The sequence below is a fragment of the Dromaius novaehollandiae genome, chromosome 2 (genome assembly GCF_036370855.1).
Source record: "Dromaius novaehollandiae isolate bDroNov1 chromosome 2, bDroNov1.hap1, whole genome shotgun sequence".
Taxonomy (NCBI): domain Eukaryota; kingdom Metazoa; phylum Chordata; class Aves; order Casuariiformes; family Dromaiidae; genus Dromaius; species Dromaius novaehollandiae.
Genome location: NC_088099.1, coordinates 79,086,205 through 79,107,936, shown reverse-complemented (window position 1 = coordinate 79,107,936; position 21,732 = coordinate 79,086,205). Strand labels below are relative to the sequence as shown.

Genomic DNA, 21,732 nt, shown 5'->3' with positions numbered 1-21,732 from the left:
ATATTGCTTTCTTTTAGTGTGTTACTGTGGGAGCAACTTTAAAGATGTATTATGTGGGACAAAGGAAGAATTCTCTGATGGATTTGGGAGTTTCTCATGTCAGAAGATATGTGGCAAGTAAGGTCACTAATTCAAGCTTTCAAAAAGAAAAAGGTAATTTTATTCATACTCAGTGATCATGATGTTCTCAGGTAATGGTTTTCTTTTTTTTTCCTTTTTTTTTCTCTCCCTTCTTCCCATCCCCATTCCCCAGAAAATTAAATTGTGGAAGGCACAACTGTACACAAGTATGTCATCCTCAGCCTTGCCAGCTCTGTCCACGACTTCCGCAAGTAGTGTATCGCTGTCCCTGTGGCCAGACTCCTCTCAGCAAGTTACTGGAACTAGGATGTGTTGAACGTAAATTATGCACAGATCCTATCCCATCGTGTGGAAAAACATGCGGCAAACCTCTTTCTTGTGGTAGCTATGGTAATTAGAACTTTCTGCCTTGAAATATTGAAAATTTCATTGTTAAAAAGATGGCTGATTCGTACAGTTAGATTTCAAAAATAATTATTTTCTTAATGATTTTGAGCATTGACTGAATTGAGTGAAAAAGCCGCTGCAGAGCCTGCAACCTGGCTGTGTTTCATCACAGTGACACCTTAGAACTAGGAAATGTATCTGTCTAGGAAGGAAAAATGACATTAGCTAGCTTTAAAACTTTTTGTTTACATGGACTTCTCCTGTATTAGAAGAGCAGTAGGAATTTCTAGAGAGTAATATCTACTGTGGTCTTTTGAAAGCCCACCTAGGTCTTCATGTCTTTTATGTGAAGTATGTGAGAGTAGACCTGGCTCATTCAGATGCCTCCAGTAAATCATCATTTCCTGCTGCTGTAGGAGGGCCATGAGGGAAAAGTCATGTTGGAAGGGTATTATGTGCAAAAATGAATTGACACCTGAATGAGTGTGTTAAATAACTGAAGTTAATTTACTGTGGGATTGTGTGAAGCTCTAATTTTACAAACCATGTATTAAATCATGATTTGTTAGGCTTTTAGAGAGTACCAGCGCTGCCAAAATAAGGACCTCTTGGTAATGACTGATCCACTCAATCTGCCTTACTAAAGGACCGCAAGTAATAAGGGAATGAATAATTTAAGTTTTAGTGGAATTTCAGTTAACCACGTAAATGAAATGTGAAAGTATGCATAGCAAGTCCTTTTTTGGGCTAAAAAGGAAGAGAAATTTATATACTTACATAAATTTATATAAATTCCAGAGACTTGCATGCGATTGTGTCATACAAAATTGGAGTTTTTTTGTACATATATGTTAAAAAAAAAAAACTTTTTTGAATGTGTGCATTTTCAATGTTAGTTATAGACCTGACACTCTAGTCTATATATTCAAGATTTTAAACTTGAAAATAATTGCAAAAGGTAGGCCTGTAATATTTTAATATTTTGTGAATATTTAATGCATAATATTCTTCATTTGGAAACCCAATGGCACGTATGCATTTTTGTGTGGCCAGTGATGCTCCTAATAAATATCAAGTCATGAATTTAATTTTTTAATTCATTTGTATTAATGTTGTTTTTGTATTTTTCTTTTGAAAGAGTTTATTCATACATGCGAAAACCTTTGCCATGAAGGAGATTGTAGACCGTGTTCTCGTACATCGAATATTTATTGTAGGTGTGGCTTCAAAAAAAAGGTGAGCGTGTAAAGCTGGACCATGGAAACAGGTTATCTTTGGTGTTTTTTAAAGCTGTGTAGAAAAAGGAGCTGACATGTTTGAGGAGAAGAAAGCCAAGAAGTACAAGAGCACCAAGAAGATGCTGTGCTGCTCCTGTCAGTTGTTGCACAAGAGTGATTCTTGCTGCTAAAGAAGTTAACTGGATTATACTGTGAAGTACTAACATAGGCTACTTGCCCTCGAGACCATTTCTTGAAGTAGTTTTGCAGGCTATACATACAGTTCTGTTTGAGCTGGTTGCAAAGTCCTGTATTATCCTGCTGTATTCGTATAGTATGAAGCATGATGATTTTACCAAGAGTTATGTAAACTAAGAGAAAGGTAGCCTGAATTAAGTGGGGGATGTAAAACTGCAAGTTCTTGTTTGTGTTGAAACTCTGAAGAAAAAGTATAATGTTAAAAGAATCAAGGTTGAAATGGTAAATTAAAATGTGTGAAATAATGCATGAATGAGGGTTTTCTCTGGCTTTTGTTCCTCTTCTTGTATTCAAAAGAGTTACGAAGGTTAAAACTGAGTGCTGTTTTTTTCTGTATCACAACTGACTAGATGTTTTCCAGATAAGTAAATTTGAATTGTTAAGTTTGTTTTGATGTAATCTCTTCCTGTTTGTTTCCTAGGAAGTCCCATGTGTGCTCCTCAGAAATAAAGGTATGTTGTTATAATGTTACATATCTATTATGAAATCACTTTTAAAGTTTGTAAAAATGATAGAGTTCATACTAATTTTGGTTTTGCTTGAAAAAGTTGGCAAACATCATCTGATCGATACTGCCAGTTTTAGCCATGTTTCTGTGTCAAGTTGGTCTCTTCTTGAGATGCTGCTAGTTTTTAAACTGTTCGAAATAAACCGCTTTCACTTCTATCCGTCTCTTATGTAAAAAAAGAGTTCTTCAGCACTTAATTTTCAAGGTTCTATTTGAATTTGAGCAGTTGCTGAATATGGCAGGTGGCATAAGAAAGCACCCCCCCACACGCTTTCCTGTACATGTTTTGGTACTCTCTCACTGCTTAGATACAAAGTAGTGATATTGCTCTGCTCTTGTTCGAGTTTCTGTGGAAATGCAAGCTTTGATTCTACTTAACAGTTGTTCTAATGCTGCTAGTCATTGTTTATCAGCTCAGCAGAGAGCTTCCAATAGACAATATGTTCACTTTTTAAAAACTTGGAATGTCCTGAAACATGTTCTGAAAACTGTGGCCAACACCTTCAACAAAATCAGTAAGTGATCCATGGATTTTATGTCTCTATATCAAAGTAAAGGACCTAGCTGCAAGATTGTTGTCAGTCTCACTTCTGTAGAGTAAGCCTCTTCAAGAAGGGCCTTTCAGATTGGATTAGTGAAGCATTTCACACCAAGGGGATCACCAGAGCTGGTAAATATAAATGGATAAGAATGTGCCTTCCTGTATCTAGGACTGTAGCACTATTGCCCCATGAACCCTAAACAGTCAGTCATGGGGAGCCTCTGGTATCTGCTGATCTTGTGGATGAGCAAGAGAGGTATTTTTAGAGGAGGGAAATAGAAGCATGTGATGTATGCTTCCAGCCATGTCCTCCCCTCTAGACACCATCTCAGTCCTGGAAGAAAACAAGGAGACCTGGACCATCAGTAAATAGAGGATTACTATTGGTGTGCAGTATCTGGCTGAACTAGCATGGAAAGAGGTCTCTAAGTACTGTCTCGGCTGCCTTTGCCTTTCTTTTGGGAAGGTTGTTGGCCATCCAGAGCAAGGATACTTGCTTGTAGAGGTCATGCCTGTTGGCCACGTACAGAGGGAGTTACCTGTTCTGCTTTAGACATAAAAACGTGTATTCCAGGTCAAAGATCACCATTCTCCGCCTACTCCTGGTTTGGCAACAGTGGTCTTGGGAGTACTTACGAACACCACTTGCTCAGTTGGCTTCTATAACCTAAATTTTGTCCTATTGAATCTTTAAAACTATTTGAAGAATCTTGATCTAGGGAAATGTTTCCTTAATGGACCTCTAACATACTAAGGTACTTGTTTACAAGATATATATAAGATAGTAAGGTGCATATTTCCTTTTTTGAGTTTTTGTCTCTGAGGACTTTGCTCTGCAGAATCCACAAGTGATTGCTCTTGTGTGAATGGTGATAACAATTTTTTGTTTGTGCCAGTTTCATCAGCATATAAACAGTAGCTGGATTTCCTGATATACTGCTTTACAAGTTTGAGCAGTCTTAAATTTGATGTTTATGGTACTTTGCTGTGTCAGGAATGTTAGCCTTTAAAAGATGTGATATTAATTTTGTTAAGAAATCAGATGTAGCAGTTTATGTACCAAACTAAATATAGATGATTGTTGTCTAGTCTCAGAAACTTGATCCTCTCTGGTGTTGAATTTTATTCTCTATTATGTATACATATATCCTGTTTTCTTTGTTTTATTGCGCAAGACTAGGTCTTGCAACAACCTTACTGCAGTCTTGTGACTGCAGCTTTTGTTCTTGGGATGAACAGAGATATAAAAGTCATGTTTTGTTTTGTTTTCCTTGGTAATAGCTGCTATTACATTTATGTGTGACAAGCGATGCAACAAGAAAAGGTCATGTGGACGACACAAATGTAATGAAATTTGCTGTGTGGTAAGTTCACCTGTGTGGTTTTATGAAGTTGTTCATTGTGAAACACGTTTGGCTTTGGTTATGATTTTAAAAGTCATTTTTGCTTTTCCATCTTTGCGTTTTGGTGCATCTTCAGTCTGCTTGCAGTACTGGTCCTGCTCATATGTTTGTGTACCTATACTAACTCTGCATCATTCATTTTATGGGTATAATTATAAAATGTAAAACTATGCTGCAACCTTGGTATGGTTAAGTCAAGTAAAGGTACTTTATGTCAGTACAGTGATTCTTGGGGAAAGGGAAGGGGAGGGAGATAGCTATGTTATAACCTGTACTTCATAGATGAAGTTGTCTGCACTAGAGACCTTAACAGAATCAGTGGTGAAACATGTATAGATCAGGCCAAAGCTGATATAGTGTGCTATATGTTTTGACAATTGCTGGATTATGACCTAACATAGAAACAAGAAACCAATGGATTTCATAATTCAGCCTTTCTTTTTTGCCCTCCCCTAGGACACAGAACACAAGTGTTCTCTGGTTTGCGGGCGCAAGCTCAACTGTGGGCTTCATAGATGTGAAGAGCCCTGTCATCGAGGCAGCTGTCAAACGTGTTGGCAAACAAGTGAGTTAAATGCAAGGCTTCATTAATTCTTAAAAGTTATAGAAATTTAGTCACTTAATTTGTCAGAGCTGGAAATAGAATCTGATCAGAATCTGAATATAGGCAGGTGATTGTAATTGGTATTTTTTCATGGAAGAGAAAGTTATTTAATTGTAGATGAATTTATTAAGTGTTGGATTTAATACTTAAATATATTCAGTTATGCATGTAGATCCAGCAGTCACTTAATATTTTTGAGGAATCATGCAAAAAAAAAAAACCTCTTAAGAGTAATCTGTTTAGCAACATACTAACACTATTAAAGGTAGTAGAGTATATAGCAGAAGTCTGCTTAGCTGCTTAGAATTCAGACATTTCCAACTTGGTCCACTAGTAATTTTGCTCTGGGGAGAACCATGTGAAGAAATGATAGATGTCAGTCTTGTGTGTCTTAAGCTTTCTGGTCACATGTTGAGTGGTAAAAATTACCTCTGAATTACCAGAAATAGATTGGCAGCCATCAGGTATTAATTTTTTGGTATGATTACTGAACTTTATACAGATTTAAGGCAATACAATAGTTTGACGGGTATGTGCTCTGTTAAAAGCTGTTCCAGTTGATAATAGTATTGCACAACTGCTTTTTACTACCTAACATAGGGGACTGCTAGTTGATTATTTTGCACCATTTTAATAGATGTTAACCTCTCTGATTCAAGCCTGAAGCAAATAGAAGAAAGCTTATATGTTTCCTTCTTCTAGCAGAATCTTAAATTGATCTGGAACATCACATGAAATTGGGAGGGGCAGGGATTAAAATGTCATCTCGTGTTTTAATCTAGGTTTCCCCTTTCTTTATGTAGATGTACTTTACCACATAATTTATTATAAGCTATTTATTAAATGCAGGTTTTGAAAGTTGGGCGGGGAGACCACTTAATGGATCATTCATCATTCATCTTTCCACCCAGTCTTGGGTTTGACAAGTTCAAAATTTTTCTTTAAGTCCAATATCCTTAGTAGTCTTTCAGCTACTTTTATTTTTGCTTTTCTTTCAGTCAGGAAAAAAAAAAAAACGAGAAGAAAGTGTTTCTTGATGAACAAAATCTAAATACTCACTTGGAGTTCCACTTACGCTTTCCTCAAGCATGTGTGTTGTCCAGTAGTTCTGCAGCCAGTCTTGGACAAAAACTGAGATTTAGCTGACTGAGCAGACCATAGGAAACTACTGGATGTGTGAAATTGCTGAACGTAATAAATACCACAGTGAAAAACTGAGATAAGTTTCAGGTAGCACTGTGAGGAATGGCTGGACTTAACAGATAGTTAAGGGTGAGAGGTGGCTGAGTTTTTAACAGATAGTTGGAGGGGAGTATTGAGAACACTTTTGGGAGTGGAATCTTGAAAGGCCAGCAACACCCAGGTAACCACGTCAGCAATACTGATGCAGAGACAACGTAGAATATGGTATCAGAAATACTAAATTTGGGTATGGTATACTTTGTCTTTACTTGTTGAGAAACCTGTCAAACTGTTCTTTTTGGAGGGATGGGGAAAGTTTCCAATAGGATCTGTCTCGGACTGAAATATCAGTAAAAGAGATCTTTGAATATATGGGCAAAATGGAAATAACAGATCTGAAATACTGTAACAGGCTGATATTCACCAGTAGACTGTAGAGGAGCTTGATGATGTTGACTTGTAATCTCCAGTATGTAATATCTCATTCAATACTGCCTCAGTCCAAGAGAAGTGAAAGTCAACAAACATGATGTCAATTTTTTAAAAGTGGGGGGCAGGGGGAGAGGGTGTCCAGGGATCTATTAGAGTAGTGAGCCTGATTTTCAGAACAGATAAACTGGTAGAATCTACTGTGAAGAACAGAATTAATGGAATTGGAACATATATTGCTTGGTCATTTCTATGTAGTTTACTTGTTCCTTTGTAATTTTATCGTTCTCTAGTAAGGAATTGATAAGATTCCCTTTGTTTCAAACAAACTAAAACTCTTCCTTTAGTTATCCTTAACTACATTACAGTGATACAGTGAACTTGGTAAAAACTGTCTATATATCTTAACTACAGCTTATATTTTCACCTTTTTTTGTCTAATCTCTTTATTACTCCTTTCACCTGCTTTTTTTATTCTATGCAGTTTTTTCCTGAGATGTGAAATCAAGGCTTTACATGTGCTTTATGCTAAACAGTGACCAGTACCAATTTGTTGCTATTTTTTAGACAGATGAGGAGTTTAACTACAGGTATAAACTGTAGCCATTGAGATGTGTTTGTTTTGTGGGTTGCTCTTTCAGGTTTTGATGAGTTAACTTGTTACTGTGGTGAATCAGTGATTTACCCCCCCATCCCCTGTGGCACTCAGCCACCAGAATGTAAAAAAACCTGCACCAGGCCACATGAGTGTGATCATCCAGGTAAGTCAGACTCAATGGCTGCTTGGCTTTAAAAAACAAACAAACAAAACACAAAGACAACTATCAAAATGTAGTAAATTGTACATGGGTCTGTTTGAAAATATTTGCTTTTTTATTACCACCTTTTGCAGTAGCTATGAATATTTCTCAAAGTCTGCATTTAAAAAGCAACCAACTAAAAATTTACCATGAATATCAGTGATGATACTTCTGACTCCTAAAATGCTGGGTTTTCCTTTATGATCCAGACAGCAAGTTCTAGACATTATTAATAATCGCAACAGATTAAATATTATATTCTAAAGATTAAGCACTCCATTGAAACAGCAGGGTAATCTAGTTGTCAATTTGTTTCTAATTTCTCTGAAATTACACTGGCTGATTGCAAAATACAGAGCAGAGACTTGCTTTAGAGTGAAAGATCTGTTTTCTGAAAAATTCTGTCTAATAGCATAATCCTGCTCAGCATAATCCTGCTCAGAAGATACTAATGTTTGCTATTTTCTACCATTTACTTTAGAAAATAGGGAAGAATATTTGCCTAAAAACCTGCCATCTTAATTTTCAAGAGTATTTTAAAGAACAGATTACACTTGCATGAAGCATCATACTTCTCTTAAGTTGTGTAGTTCTGAAGTACTAACTCATGTTTAGTAGTCCTTACCATCTTCTTTAAAGCATTTAACTGGACTATAGTAATAAAACTGCTTCTTATATTTCTGTGACTGCAGTGTACCATTCATGTCATAGTGAGGAGAAATGTCCACCGTGTACCTATCTCACTCAGAAATGGTGTATGGGCAAGCATGAAGTAAGTCTGGCCATTTAGTGTTTTTTTGAATACTAAATAATGTGTAGCTTGAAAATATTTGTTCATGTTCAGGATATACTTTTTACATAACAAGCATTTGTTACTTCACTTTCCAAGACTGATGTTTTAGTTTGTTTGTTTGTTTGTTTGTTTGTTTGTTTGTTTGTTTGTTTGGAATAGAATACGTTACTGGTGTTTGTGTTTAATGCGATTAAATTGACAGAGTAGATCTTTCATGCCATATCACTCAGGCCAACTGCCATATTGGACTATTATATAAAGCAAAACTCTGGTGTTGTCTTAAAATGTTCTAGTGTTATGGTTCTTGCGCAGACAATGCTGAAAGGAGGTGTGAACAGTAAAAGTACTTTGAGATTTGCTTTTATAGTTGCTCATTTTTAGTCATAATGTGTTATTTTCCTCCTCCCGTCTTCCAGCTGCGGAATAATATTCCCTGCCATCTCACTGATATTTCCTGTGGACTTCGCTGCAATCAAATGTTAAAATGTGGAATGCACAAATGTAAAAGAATCTGTCATAAAGGAGAATGTCTTATAGATGAAGAATGTAAACAGCCATGTACTATTCCAAGGCTGTATTGCAGCCATCCCTGTATGGCTCCATGTCATCCTTCTTCACCCTGCCCAACAACTGCCTGTTCTGCTAAGGTTAGATACCCAAAGAAAATTCATTGTAATTTGCAGGCAAATTGCATCATTTAATTATTGGCCAATAACAGTAGTGACAAAAAAGTATTACATTTGTACATTGATATCATGGCATTTTTGCTGTAAACTTACAATATTGAAAAATATGAAGAAGTATTTTTTTAAACTACTCATCATTTTGAAGTAGCCACTATTTCACTAAAACTTGGACTTTTGAAAGAATATACTTACCTACTTCACCCCACCTGCCAAAAAAGACGAAAGTAAAAAAGCTGCTGTCTTTTGTTGATACAACAGGTTGATCTCCATTGTGAATGTGGAAGAAGGAAAGAGAGTATGATTTGCTCAGAAGCATCTAATACATATCAAAGGTTTGTACTGCAATAATTATTTTAATTCCTGTATTGGACTTTACATTTAGTCAAACTGCAAAAAATTGAGCTTGACTTACTATATTTAATTCACAATCTTTCTCACTATTCCCCCAAACTTTTATAGCAGACATGTTGTATTGCAACATACTCGTCTTCTCGCTACTGTTAGTCTGTAAATGTGATGACACGTCAAAGCCTGCATCTCCTGTCTGTGAAACTGCTCTACCCACACAGAGCAGTTAGATGCAGATTAATTGGGCAGATCCAGATTCAGACACCTGAATATAGGTGACTACATATAAGATTCCACATGCAATTTGGTGTCTGAGTTCCCATTATGTGTGATGGAAACCTTGTCACTACAGGCAATAGAAGCAAAAGGGTCATTTAAGTTCATCCTGAAAGAGACAGATAAATCTTCTTAGATTCCATTGACTGTAGTGAAAGCTTTGGCATCTAAATCTTTGTGTCTTAATGTGAAAACTAAGTCCTACCCAGCTCCATTTATTGCAATGAATTTATCTCCAGATCTTTCTTCTAAGCTTCCTTTATCTTTTATTTTCTCTATTGTGGGAGAGGGGAAGGAAAGGACAAGGAAGCAAAGAACACAGCAAGGCTTTGGAAATTCTGAAATGAGAAGGGCAAAAAATGATTCTTCCTCTGAAGCAGTGATTGAGAGGAAATCCAAAAATGAATCTGGAGAGTTGATAGGCAACCAAAGTTTTGCTCTGCATCCCAGTTGATAGGAGACAGCAGTCACAGATTGTTCCTGTCTCCCAAAGAAAGCTTCTTAATGATTGTTTCTTTCCTTTAAGCACAGGTATTTCAAGACTTGATACTAGCCCAGTTTAGAATATACTGCTCTGTTGCTGCTGAATATTGTGTAGACTTAAATTCTGTCATAATTTGCCTTAATATCTACTTGTACTTACTGAAAATGAAGTGGAAATCAGAGACAGTTAAGAACAATTGTAATCAATACTAAGTTGGATGCTAGGTAGACTTAAGAGTGATGATCATTGTTTTCTGAAAAAAAAAAATCTTAACAAAAGTTTCTGTAGTTTAAACAAATTTCTCATTGAATAAGCATAGCTGCATTTATTTAAAAACAAATCTCTACCTCGCTGTGAACTAAAATCAGAATGTTAACTTGACTTTGAATTACCAGTTTAGAATTGAAATGTTTGTCATTAACAATCAAGCTACCTTCTTAGCTTGTTAGAAGTCCCAAATTCTTGAAGGCTAAGATACTTCTACTGTCTCTGAGGCTTATGCACTTCAAAAATATTTATACAGGGGAAATGTTTTTGAAGTCTGCAAGAGTCCTTGCATACATAAATATCAAACACACCATTTATCTAATGAAAGCCCAAGTCAAGAGGGAGGGAAAACAATCATCAGTTTAAAGCAAACCTATGTATCGATAGCTTCAAATGTCTTCATATATATTTAATTCTTGGACCTTACAATAAGTTAATTCTTGGCCCAGTTGATATTAGCGAAAGTGCTATTTAGTGTTAGCTAAGTTTGCATGATAAATCCAACTGTTCAGATTACGTTTGTACAGATGATAAAGGTGCACGTGTCATTATCATCTAATGGCACATTAGCTTGACTTTGTCATTGCCCAATAAATTTGAAGCTGATGCTGGCTCTCACTGACATTTGCCATGGTGACATATGTGTTGTTTGATTATCTTCCTGATGGATGATTAATTTTTCTCTGAATTCGGAGTGAAAGGTCTGGAGAAAAGAGTATCCTTTTACATGAAAACCAACAGGAAAGAAAGTTCAGAGGATAGAATTTTCCATTTTCAGAATTTTGTTTGAGGGTGGTGTGGTATATTTCACCAAACACTCACTGTGCAATTTTAATCATAGAGATTTTAGGAAGAAAATTGGATTGGGAAGGCTAATTATTAATGGGAACAGTTTTAGGTATTTGTACTCTTTCAGGAAACTCAATTTACTGCTCCTTCAGGAAACTCAATTTACAGGTTTTAGTCACACAGTTAAGAATCACATGAAAGTTGAAATGTCAGAACTGCAAAACTGCTTGAGAAGGAAATTAATTCTAAACCTATATGGTCAGCTGTGGTTTGAATATTAAGCAGGTGGGAGGAAAGAATATTTATTTTGCCTTATTTACACTTGGATAGAATGGGTGCTCTGAATAATCTGGAGAAGCAAGCTTCCTGCTTTTAATTGTTCGAGGGGGATTAGAGAGAATAACCTTTTAATTTATGTAGCTGGTCTAAATTCCTAAATCTAGATGATGTGGAACTAGGTTCCTTTCTGTAATCTGACCAGGAAACAGTCTGTCTGTCTTCTCTTTTTCCAAATGGAGATTTAAATCTACAGCTTCATACACCTTTTCAAGTTTTATGCATGACATAAAATGAAATTTCATGCTTTTTTTCAGAATAGCTGCTATATCTATTGCCACTAAGTTAACAGATCTGCAACTTGGAGACTCTGTGGAAATCAGTAGGCTTATTACAAAAAAAGAAATGAAGCAAGCCAGGTAAGGATGTTTATTTGAACGTGCATACCTTTGTGTACCTGAAGTGTAGATGATGTTGAAAACATAATATTGTAAGCAGATTCCCAGCTAAAACAGGAATATGTTAAATAGGCTGACTGTACTGTAACAATACTGTTAATAGAGAATTCTGCAATTCTTTAGCTGTTCGTGTTTTTGTGTAGAAGTTGTTCTCTACCATTGGCTGTTTTGTTGTAATACTTATATTTATGTATGGAACAATATAATTGTGGTTTCAGAGTTTGTCTACTCCAGCAAACTTTCTGGAGTTTGTCTGGATTTGTATAGATTGCCAGGCAGTGTAATCTTTTTGCCATCGTATTCTTTTAACATTCCTTCCTGGATGGCTAATAGGGCACGTTTTTCCCCTAGTATTATCTCACTATTTATATTGTTTTTGTGTTACCCTGTTTAGATACCTTACATTTGTTTCTTGACTTATGCTTGGATTTTGTGTGCTCTCGTAATGTTTGGCACTGCACATCTGCTTTCAGGTCACTAAAAATACTTTGGATTTAATCAAATTGGTGGGTTTCTGTACCTTTTGATGTTCATCTGGATTGGGAGAGCTTGTGGTTTTGTTTTAAATAACTAATTCTTTAAGGAATTTCTCCAGCCACCTTTTTGCTTTGCATTGAAGGCAAACCTGTCTTGCATTGAATTTTACTGATATCTTCACTCTTGAAGTCCATAATTTCTGGTTTTAGGGGTTTTTTTGTTGTTGCGATCTTTGCTCTCTGAATTGAGAGTGTGATTATTTCAATCACTCATTTTTGTTAACATCTAACATCGCTATTGTTTCACCACTTCCTTTATCAAAAGCAAATACCAAGATATTTCAAGAACTCTTGCTTGTCATTCTGTTCTGTTTTATTGTTTTATGTCTATAAAATTGGAGCATGTTATTACTATGTTTTTTGGATATTTTTCTGCACTGACTGACATAATTTTAATTCTGAGTGTATGGGCAAGATGAAGCAACTAATACCAGAGATAATGCATTGGAGCACTGGCTCACCTCAGTCTCTGGCCTCATTCTAGTTGGGCAGGTTTTAAAATTCAGAAGAAAATGAAAAGAAAAAAAATCAATGTGGAAGGAGGAAATCCTTAGTAATTCCTCTATGCAACTTGTAGAAGCATGGTATTAGTGCAGTATAAGCATGGTGCAAGAAGAACACAATTAACAAACAGTAATTGAATCTTTTTTCAGCCGACCTTGTGTGTTTCAATTAATTGAATACTCAGCTTACAGCATAAGCATTATTTTTCCATCTCTAGAATTACTGTAGAACAATCTTTGTTTTGCCCAGATTAAGCCTCAACCATCTTGTTCTTACTTGTTTCGCAGTGCCAGTCAGATGACAACAATATAAAGCCAGCTTAAGTTGTAGTTAATAACCCTTTTCAAAAGCTTATCTGTACTGTGGTGTTTTTAGTGCTTTTGGCGGGGCTTTATTCCTCCACACTGTTTACAGAAAGCAGCCGTTTGGCAGTGGTAGACCTTGGAGGCAAAAAAACATTTTAAGCTACTGAAGCTGTGAGTCTTCGCTATTGTATGTTTGCTAGAAGGGCTGAGAAGATGGGAGTGCCTCGTGTCCCAGCCTTTGTAATATATAGTACAAACTGTATGGTGTAGGCACTGCTGCACCAGTTTCTGTGCCTTCCTACCACAGGAGTGTAATGCATTCATACAAGGAAATCGACACCCCTATCTAGAAAAAGATTGGAAGTATTTGGTTTAATGAACCTAGCTGGGGGTTATTTAAATTTTCATTGGACCTGTGTGGTCTCACAGCTCAGATTTGTAACTGAATTCTGAATATCATTAGAAAACCTGCAGTGAAGTAGACCAGTTCTTGAATGGTTGAAGTGACCAGAGATGATTTTTCTTTGAGTAGACCTTTCCTGAATCAATTATGATATCTAAGCTATGACAGGTAATCTTCATTCAAGTATAGCCAGAGAAAGTATTCTGCCTTCCTTCTTCCCTTCTTGTTTACCAAATGGGTGGGAAAGAAGGTGGGAAAGAACTTTCTTCTGCCACCTTTAGGAAAATATGGTTCCAAACATAGTATATATCACTGAGTGAACCATTTACCTGTATAGAAATTAGTTGATTGAAACCAAGCAACTGTTATCAATAGGATGAAATCACTCTTGCTGTCCGTTAAGGACAGAAGTCTGTACTTGCCAACTGTGAAAATACATATATATTTTTTTTAACAGAACTCTTGCTCCATCTCTGACCTTTAAATCTCTTAAAGTAAAATGACAAAACACCTTTCAAAGATGAGCAAGGAAACTGAAATTCGTGACTCTACTGACACTAGGAGTTACGGATTTAGCAGAGATACTGATTCTTACAGTGCATCATAATCTTTCCTATACATAGCTAACTGTCCTGTTTTCCTCAGTTGATATATATATATATGTATATATGTATAAGTAGGTATATATATTTTTTTGTTGTTGTTGCTTAGGAGTAAGTGACATTGTCCCACCGTCCTTTGCTAATTTCCCATCCTTCCCAGCTTCCCCTCTGTGCTGATATCAACTCTATTTTTCCTGAAATGATTGAGTTTACCAGTATAATCAAATCTAATTTGGAAGCTGTTGTTCTCAGCTTGTATTTAGCTTTGATAATTGCTGCTTCTATTCAAGACCTGAAGAAGGACCTGTGCACTTGAAAGTGTTTTTTTCCAATTATTTTCTGATCTAATACAATAAACTATTCTCACATACTGTTTATTTCCTTAGGCTATGATAATGATACAGTAGCAATAAAACTACAGCTTAAATGTATGAGGGGAAGTGTTGATGCTAATTATGTTTTTCTCTAATAATTCAGGTTGCAATGTGATGAAGAATGCTTGGCTCTTCAGAGGAACAGGTAGGCAATGAACGTTTTTTGGTTGATGATGATGCTGTTTTTTGGTTGATGATGATGCTGTTTTTTGGTTGATGATGATGCTGTTTTTTGGTTGATGATGATGCTGTTTTTTGGTTGATGATGAATTTACAAATTCAGAAGGCTAATGCTGTGTGGAAAATCTTTCCTGTACAACCTAGAGAGCTGGAGAATGTCAAGCTGATCCCTGTGTTTAGGGATCTGTATTGGGCAATCAGAATTTTTACTAGAATATTTTAGTGAAAAGTTGGAGTAGTTTCAAATATACAGACTAGATTTTTTTTATGAGCTCTTGATCTATGTTGGCAGCCTGTCTCTTCAGTCTTCAATGACAAGGTGTTCTGTTTGTGTTCCCACAATCCCTGGACTTAGGCGTCTTGCCGAGGCTCTTCAAATAGATGATAATTCTGACCCTTTTAACGTCCGCTCTTCTGGGCCAAAGTACAGTGACCTTTTAAAAGAAGATGCGAGGTATGTGTTTTCATGATGACATAGACCTCGTGGTTAAGATTTATGTATCTATTTTTCCATCTACTGTGTTCTAAGATTCTTCTAATTATGTTAGGTGTAACAAAGTACATACATAGGTGTCATAAGTAAAACAGGGTTCAGAGCAAGGAATAAGAGTTGAGAGTAGGAAACAGAAAACGCTTCTATTTACTCTTGTAAAAATGCCTGTGTACTCTTCTTTCTAGCTTTGGCACTAGGCGATCACTGAGGCAAAGCAGATGATGTGTGCTTCTCAAGACCACCTAAGTGAGAACCTGAAAAATAAAAAGTGCGTGTGTGGCCAGTTCATTCTGTAACAGGACAGGATTTAGAATAGTCTCCACTGTTTTCACTGTGAATCAGTACATGTGCTTCCCATATCTCAACTGCTTTCACCCCCTTCTACCCTCCACCGTTTCTGTGTAAACTTGTCGGGACAAAGACTAAAGTAATAGTTTAGTAATGAGATATGCCCTCAAAGCATGACATTATTTCCCTCCACTAGTCCTATTTACTTGTTTCCCATACTGCCTTTATTTTCAGAACAAAGAAACTGAATGTCTTGTGGCATATATATATTTCTCTTGTATATTTTATTACATTAAACAAGCCAGGCTCTTCCATATCTTCCTTTTCAAATGTGTTCTGTTCTCCTGTCTGCCCTTCTCTACCCATTGTAGAGTTGTAGTTCATTTTTTGTGAACAGAATTGACCAGAATCATGCACCGTATTCCAGATGGTCTAATAGATGCCTTGAAAAGTGAACTTAATGCTTCCACATTTCTTCATGAAAATATCTTCATTCTACAGTTCTACTTGTACTCCTGTCATAACTACGTTATGTTGGTAACCCATGTTCAACTAATACATCCAGGCTATTCTTCTCACTTGTTGCCAACTTCCAACAAAAACTTTTTAGTCCTTAAGTGAATGACCTTACACATTGAATTACCTAATTTAATTCCTCTTATTCTAGCCTTCAAGATAAATTTATTTCTCTCTGTATTGACAAATCTTTTGTCAGCAGCAAATTTTATAAAGCTATGGTTTTATGACACTTACTACCTTGACCACTCTTGATGATGTTTCATCTCAGCAGTCTTGAAAAGCTCTGAGTTTACCTTGTAATGGCAGGATCTACAAAGTGTATGTGTGGTTTTTTCTGTTTTGTTTTTGTTTTTTCAGGCAGCTCAGCATGTTTTATGCAAGTTTTGATGAATGGCTTCTTGCTTGAGTAGGTTGCTCCAATAATGCAAGAGCTTAGGGCTTACGGATTTTTCTGCAAAGTTTTTGTTATACATCTGTGTACTGGATCTCTAGAAATACGACAGGCTTCACATGCATTCAGGATGCATCAAGAAGGCAGACAATACTGCTGCTGAACCCACAAGTAGAGTGTATTTCCTGTCTTATGCAGGCAAGCAGTTGATCTGTGAAGCCAATGTGTTGCCAGGGGCTGAAAAAGATGTACATCTGCAGATGAGTAAACTTGAGAAAAGCTATGAGAGGACTCCTTATTTTGAGCTGTAGTCTTTCACTACAAAACCCCAGAGCTCCAAGATGCAGTACAACTCCTGATAACAGGAGGAGGAGGAAGAGGTGGCAGGCCAAGATAAGGTGTCATTTGCAGGAAAGTGAGGGGATAGGAGGCACCAGGAATAGCATGGTAATGCTGCTGTGCACTGATCTGGCTATGTGGTTGTGAGAAAGGTTAAGAAGGCAGCAAGTCTGCAGCATGCTACTTTATAGGAGATATTCTGCTGCCAAGGGGATCTACCTTCTAGCACTGAGATGACTGTACCAGCACAGGCAAGTACAGATCAGGGGTACAAATCCATTGGGTGGACACTTCAGCACTGACTGCCCCAAGGAGGCTCCAGAAATAGACACAGAGGAGCAAGCAGATGCCCAAGCTGGTCTGCTGATACAAAGTTGGAGGACAGACTGGTACAAGTGTAAATGCCCAGCTTGAGAGGGATGGTGCTAAGGCAGCTGAAGCTGTTATTTGATGAATTAACATCAATGGAGAAGGAGAGGAGGTGATCTGGAGTATCTAGCCAAATGAAGCTGCACAGAAGAGGATTTTCTTGGCATTTCGTTAGCTATGCAAGATCACATGGCAACTGTATGGACAAAGGAAATCTTGGGTCAAATAGTAGAATCTGGAGAGATAGGGAGGGAGATGAGTCCTTCATGGGCATCTTCTTAGCCAGTTTTTCCAAGTATTAACCCTCCACATCCTGTTGTGGACTTGATGAAGACAGAGCCAAGTACACTTACTTTGGGTGGGCTGGCAACAGGAACAGTGTACGGGTTTGAGAGTAGGAGACCTTCATGGTTTTCTTAAACAAGAAACAGAAGCCTGAAGGGAGGGGTGACGAGGGCAACTTCTCAAGCAGATGACGGGCAAACTACAAGCCTGAAATGTTGCCTAGAGGCAGTATCTTGCACTAATAGGTGTTGCAAGAACAAGGAGGTTTTTGGCAGAGACAGCAAAATCTGGGAAAAGCAAAAAATAAATAGCACTAAGTACAGTGAAAAATCAAGCAACAGAGCATTTCTATTTAGCACAGTGGTTGAGAGGATCTGAAATAGTGGTAGGCCTGCTCCTGCTTACATGTAATGCAGGAGGGAGATGAGGAGATGGCTAATGTGCACCATGGACACTGCACACTAATAGACCTTCCAGTCCCACTCTATGGAGCTTCGGTATACCCACTGTCAGATTGGACATCTTGATTCTAAGAACCACTTTCTTTCCTTGCTGTGCATTATTTTCAGTTAAATGTCCATTACCAGTTAGATCATATGAACTCACAATGAGCAGTTAGCTAGTTATTTGACCATATCCAGCCATAATAAATTAGTGAAAAGAATCATGTGAAAAGCATGATTGATTTTTGCTAGTAAGCAATACCAATACCTCTAAAAACATTTGGTGAAACTTAGAAAAGTAATTTTAAGAGATCAAGCAGGCAACCTACACAAAGTATTAGAAATACTGAGAAATTCTTCAGTCAGGTAATAGATGCTCACCAGCATCCTGGGAAACAGAGATGCTCTGTTTATTTTGGATAGAGCAATATAACCTGCACACTGATTAATTTGTAAATATACAAACCAGCTCCAGCAGCAGGATGATGACAAATAAAACTCCCCAAACATGAAATGAGCAAGCTGATACAACATCAGAACAAGCCACCTAAAACTGGATAGAAGTGCAGTAGTGAAATATACAGTAGCCAATTACTACTACCCCTCCTCACTCATTTGTCCGATCAGGCTCCTGCAGAAAACACTACTGAACCTGTAGCATCTTCTTCATCCTCTTGTGGGCTGACTTAAAGCAGGCTTCATTCTGTTGCTCAGCTTAATGGATGCTCTCTGCTACCCTTGGCCTTTCAAGATCTTTGCCCAACAGTGGAGCCTGACAGTGTTGCTTGGCAACTGCAGGCTTCTCTGCCATTCAGTGAAGTGAGTGTTCATGCCTTCGTATAGTTAGGAATGCAGAATGCTTACTTGCATGTTAACTTGGCACTCCTCTTATGACTCCTCTCAGAGCAACCTAGTGAGGTATGCCCCCAAATTTGGAAGGGAAAGACTGCATACTGTTGAAAAGGGGCTATACTGTTTCTTTTTCACTTTTTCTTTACCAGTTTTATCAGGTGACCTCAAAGGCCAGTTTTATACTCTAAAGAAAACTTTACCTGTGCTTTTTCAGCATTGGCAGCAGAGGAGCAGACTGCCTCAAATGCTCCACATTTCACATTTCAGTGTGCTCCACAGGGAGGTGGATATACACAATGTATCTTTGTGTTGGATTGCCTCAGCTCTTCACTGGTGTGGCTCATGCTATATACAGAGCTCAGAACTCTCTAGGGCAATCTAGATGTCTGTAAGAGGTATCTCTTTCAAAGGAAACCTTTTGTTTAAGGAATGGTAAAATCCAACGTTTCTTTAAAATTTCCTGTACCTACTTTATGCTCTCTCAGTCTTCTCCATGGTTTCAAAGGAGAAGCAAATTTTCAGCCTCTCCTACCATCTCTGTTGCTCTGGCTTGCAAGTTCCTCTGTGGACAATCTGTAGATTGGAGCCCACCTAGACCATTGAGTGGCTCAGGGTTGATGTTCTGTGGAGTTCTCCTTTATGAAAGGTTCTGGAAGGACAAGTGCACAGAAAGTGCTTGCCTCAGCTTTGGTCACACACATGGTTGTCACAACTCTGCTACCGTGTAAAAGGGAACAAGGTCCTGTTTCTGCTTTTTAAGGAGGCAGTGAAACTGTGGATGTTCAATATTGCCCATGAAATGAATTTCTCTGCAACTTATCCCAGTACATCTAGCTTTCCAACAGGATGACATTCTGTAAGTCAAATGATTCTTCCTCACCCCCTCCCCAACACAGTATGCTTGCTGTTTTTGTCTTTCTGTTTGGATTCTTCAGTCTTGACTGTCTTGGACTTTCTTGAAGCTCAAAGACATTGGTCAGTCTTTCCAAATATTTTTGAAAGGATGTCCACCTGGCTGATGTCACTGATCGCTTCCAGTTGATAACTCTGTTTGGTAGGCTCCTGGGGGGTTGATTTTCAATGTATCCTTCTGTCTGAACTGCTTTCTCAGTGGGTTTCTAAATCTTAAGCGTCTGATGCTCATGGGCCTGCTCTTTGGATTGAGTGCTCATGGCTGCTGCTCCATGTAGCGTTTGCTTTCTGACTCCCTGGACTTGACTTAAGCTGATTCTGGGAGTGTCAGTGTGTTGTTTTAGCCAGAGAGGATGATTATTCTTTCCAAAGCCTCAGATTGCATGGGCCAATACTGTAGTTCATACCTATGCATCTGGAGGGCCCTTTCTTTTTAACTCTACAGGTCCAGGTCCTTTATGGAATTCTCCCAAGTTAATAGTTTTCTCCACAAAAGATGCAGGGGTTCTCATAACTTCATGCAGTGTCCATCCACCATATCTGTTATGAAACTTTGAAGATTTTCCAGTGGTGCACTGACTGCATCATAGTAGTGATCAGGTGATTTTGATAGACAGGCTACTCAGTGCTGCCATTTCACATGTTTGCTTGTGACCACTTAGTCTTCTAGTTTTTTCACTTCAGTATCCAAAACTTTGGTAGGGCATCCACTTCTTGACAGATGAAATTCTGACATCATTCTCAAAGTGGTGTTTCACAAAGATAGTGCTCTAACAAACATTAACCTTATTTTTGGGATTAGTTTACTTGCACACTTAAGAACAGAGCACAAACCTCACCCTGATGTGCAAGCTTGGCCATGGCTCTGAAGGTACCCATGATGTCTGAAACTCAAGGGCAGATTTACTATGGCCCAGGACTGGCATATAAGCAATTCTTGTTTTAATCAGGTGAAGGTTGAAAGCTCCTGGTTCAATCTTAAGTGTAAAATGTGTCTGAGCCTTATGTCTCAAGAATTGAGTCCCTTTCATAAAAACTTTTCCATAGAATTTTCTTTTCAGCCACTGAGCTGTGGTGTAGAGAACCTGAGATGAATCTTTCTGCAAGATCTGTTCTTCTTAGTAATGGGCATAAAATGTCCACAGCAAGTCAGATTGCCACGTATGTTTGTTGTCCCAATCACTAGCTATAAAGCAATTACAACTTGACAGCAACCAAAAGTGCCAAAGCTGTGAAAGCAGAAATAGTCTAAAACTTGTCTGTACAAAAGCAGCACAGCGTAAATTGTCAGCCTGATGTAGCATAGTATTTCTTTCTTTCAAGAAATAACTTGCTTTTTCCCTTGGACAATCACAGGTATACTTTATAGGTCAAAATCTATCTTTTTATCTAGGGAAATTCTTCAAATAAAGGATATCTTAAATCTGATGGATCTGAACTACCATATGATTAAACAGGGTAAAAAAAAAAATAATAATAATAATTATAAACTCCTTAATATCTTGTGTAATGGGCCTTTTGTTTCCTTGCAAGTAGCCTTTTGTCTCTCCCTCTCCCTTTTTTGTTATGCTGGACGTGTTGAAGACCAGAGTCAGTGCACTTTTTCTGTCTTGGGGAAAAAACTCCACACTGTTTACCCCATCCCAATTCCCATCTCTAATTGTATTATAATTAAAGAATTTCCTTAATGAGAAGTAATTTAAAGATACTGGAAAAATGACTTCAAAAACTAAATTATGTATTTGAAAGTGCCAAGCTGTATCATCACACAATAAAGTTGTATCATACTATTTTAGATTTGATTTCAAGGCCTGAAGGGAAAATAATTCAAGATTTTTGTAACAGTGGTGACATGCTAACATTTTATTTATTAAAATAAATAAATAGAATAATGTACAACCCAAAATATATTCTCGCTCCTGTTGCTGTTTCAGTCGAATGATTAATTTTGTTTTTTGAGAATAATATTGCAGAAAATGAAGACTGTGTATGAAGGCATTGTCTCTTTTATCTCTTTTACCTGGTGTGTTGTTCTTGCAGGAAAGATTTAAAATTTGTCAGTGATATTGAGAAGGAAATGAGAATGCTTGTGGAGGCTGTGAATAAGGTCAGTGTTCTTATTGTATGAACTACTAAGAAAGTTTTGGGTT

General features: G+C 37.4%; 1 protein-coding gene across 4 annotated transcripts in view; it reads left to right on the top strand.

Moving 5' to 3' along the window:
• Window positions 1-21,732, top strand: part of NFX1 (nuclear transcription factor, X-box binding 1) — a 60,669-nt gene that overhangs the window by 22,225 nt on the left and 16,712 nt on the right. For all 4 annotated transcript variants that reach the window (XM_064506818.1, XM_026107108.2, XM_064506817.1 and 1 more), the window contains 14 exons: window positions 18-117; window positions 254-471; window positions 1,607-1,704; window positions 2,365-2,395; window positions 4,274-4,356; window positions 4,852-4,960; window positions 7,252-7,371; window positions 8,103-8,182; window positions 8,620-8,850; window positions 9,148-9,221; window positions 11,647-11,748; window positions 14,615-14,656; window positions 15,047-15,145; window positions 21,623-21,689. In XM_064506818.1, the coding sequence (XP_064362888.1) occupies window positions 18-117; window positions 254-471; window positions 1,607-1,704; window positions 2,365-2,395; window positions 4,274-4,356; window positions 4,852-4,960; window positions 7,252-7,371; window positions 8,103-8,182; window positions 8,620-8,850; window positions 9,148-9,221; window positions 11,647-11,748; window positions 14,615-14,656; window positions 15,047-15,145; window positions 21,623-21,689 (1,454 nt within the window). The remainder of the gene's footprint in view (window positions 1-17; window positions 118-253; window positions 472-1,606; window positions 1,705-2,364; window positions 2,396-4,273; window positions 4,357-4,851; window positions 4,961-7,251; window positions 7,372-8,102; window positions 8,183-8,619; window positions 8,851-9,147; window positions 9,222-11,646; window positions 11,749-14,614; window positions 14,657-15,046; window positions 15,146-21,622; window positions 21,690-21,732) is intronic.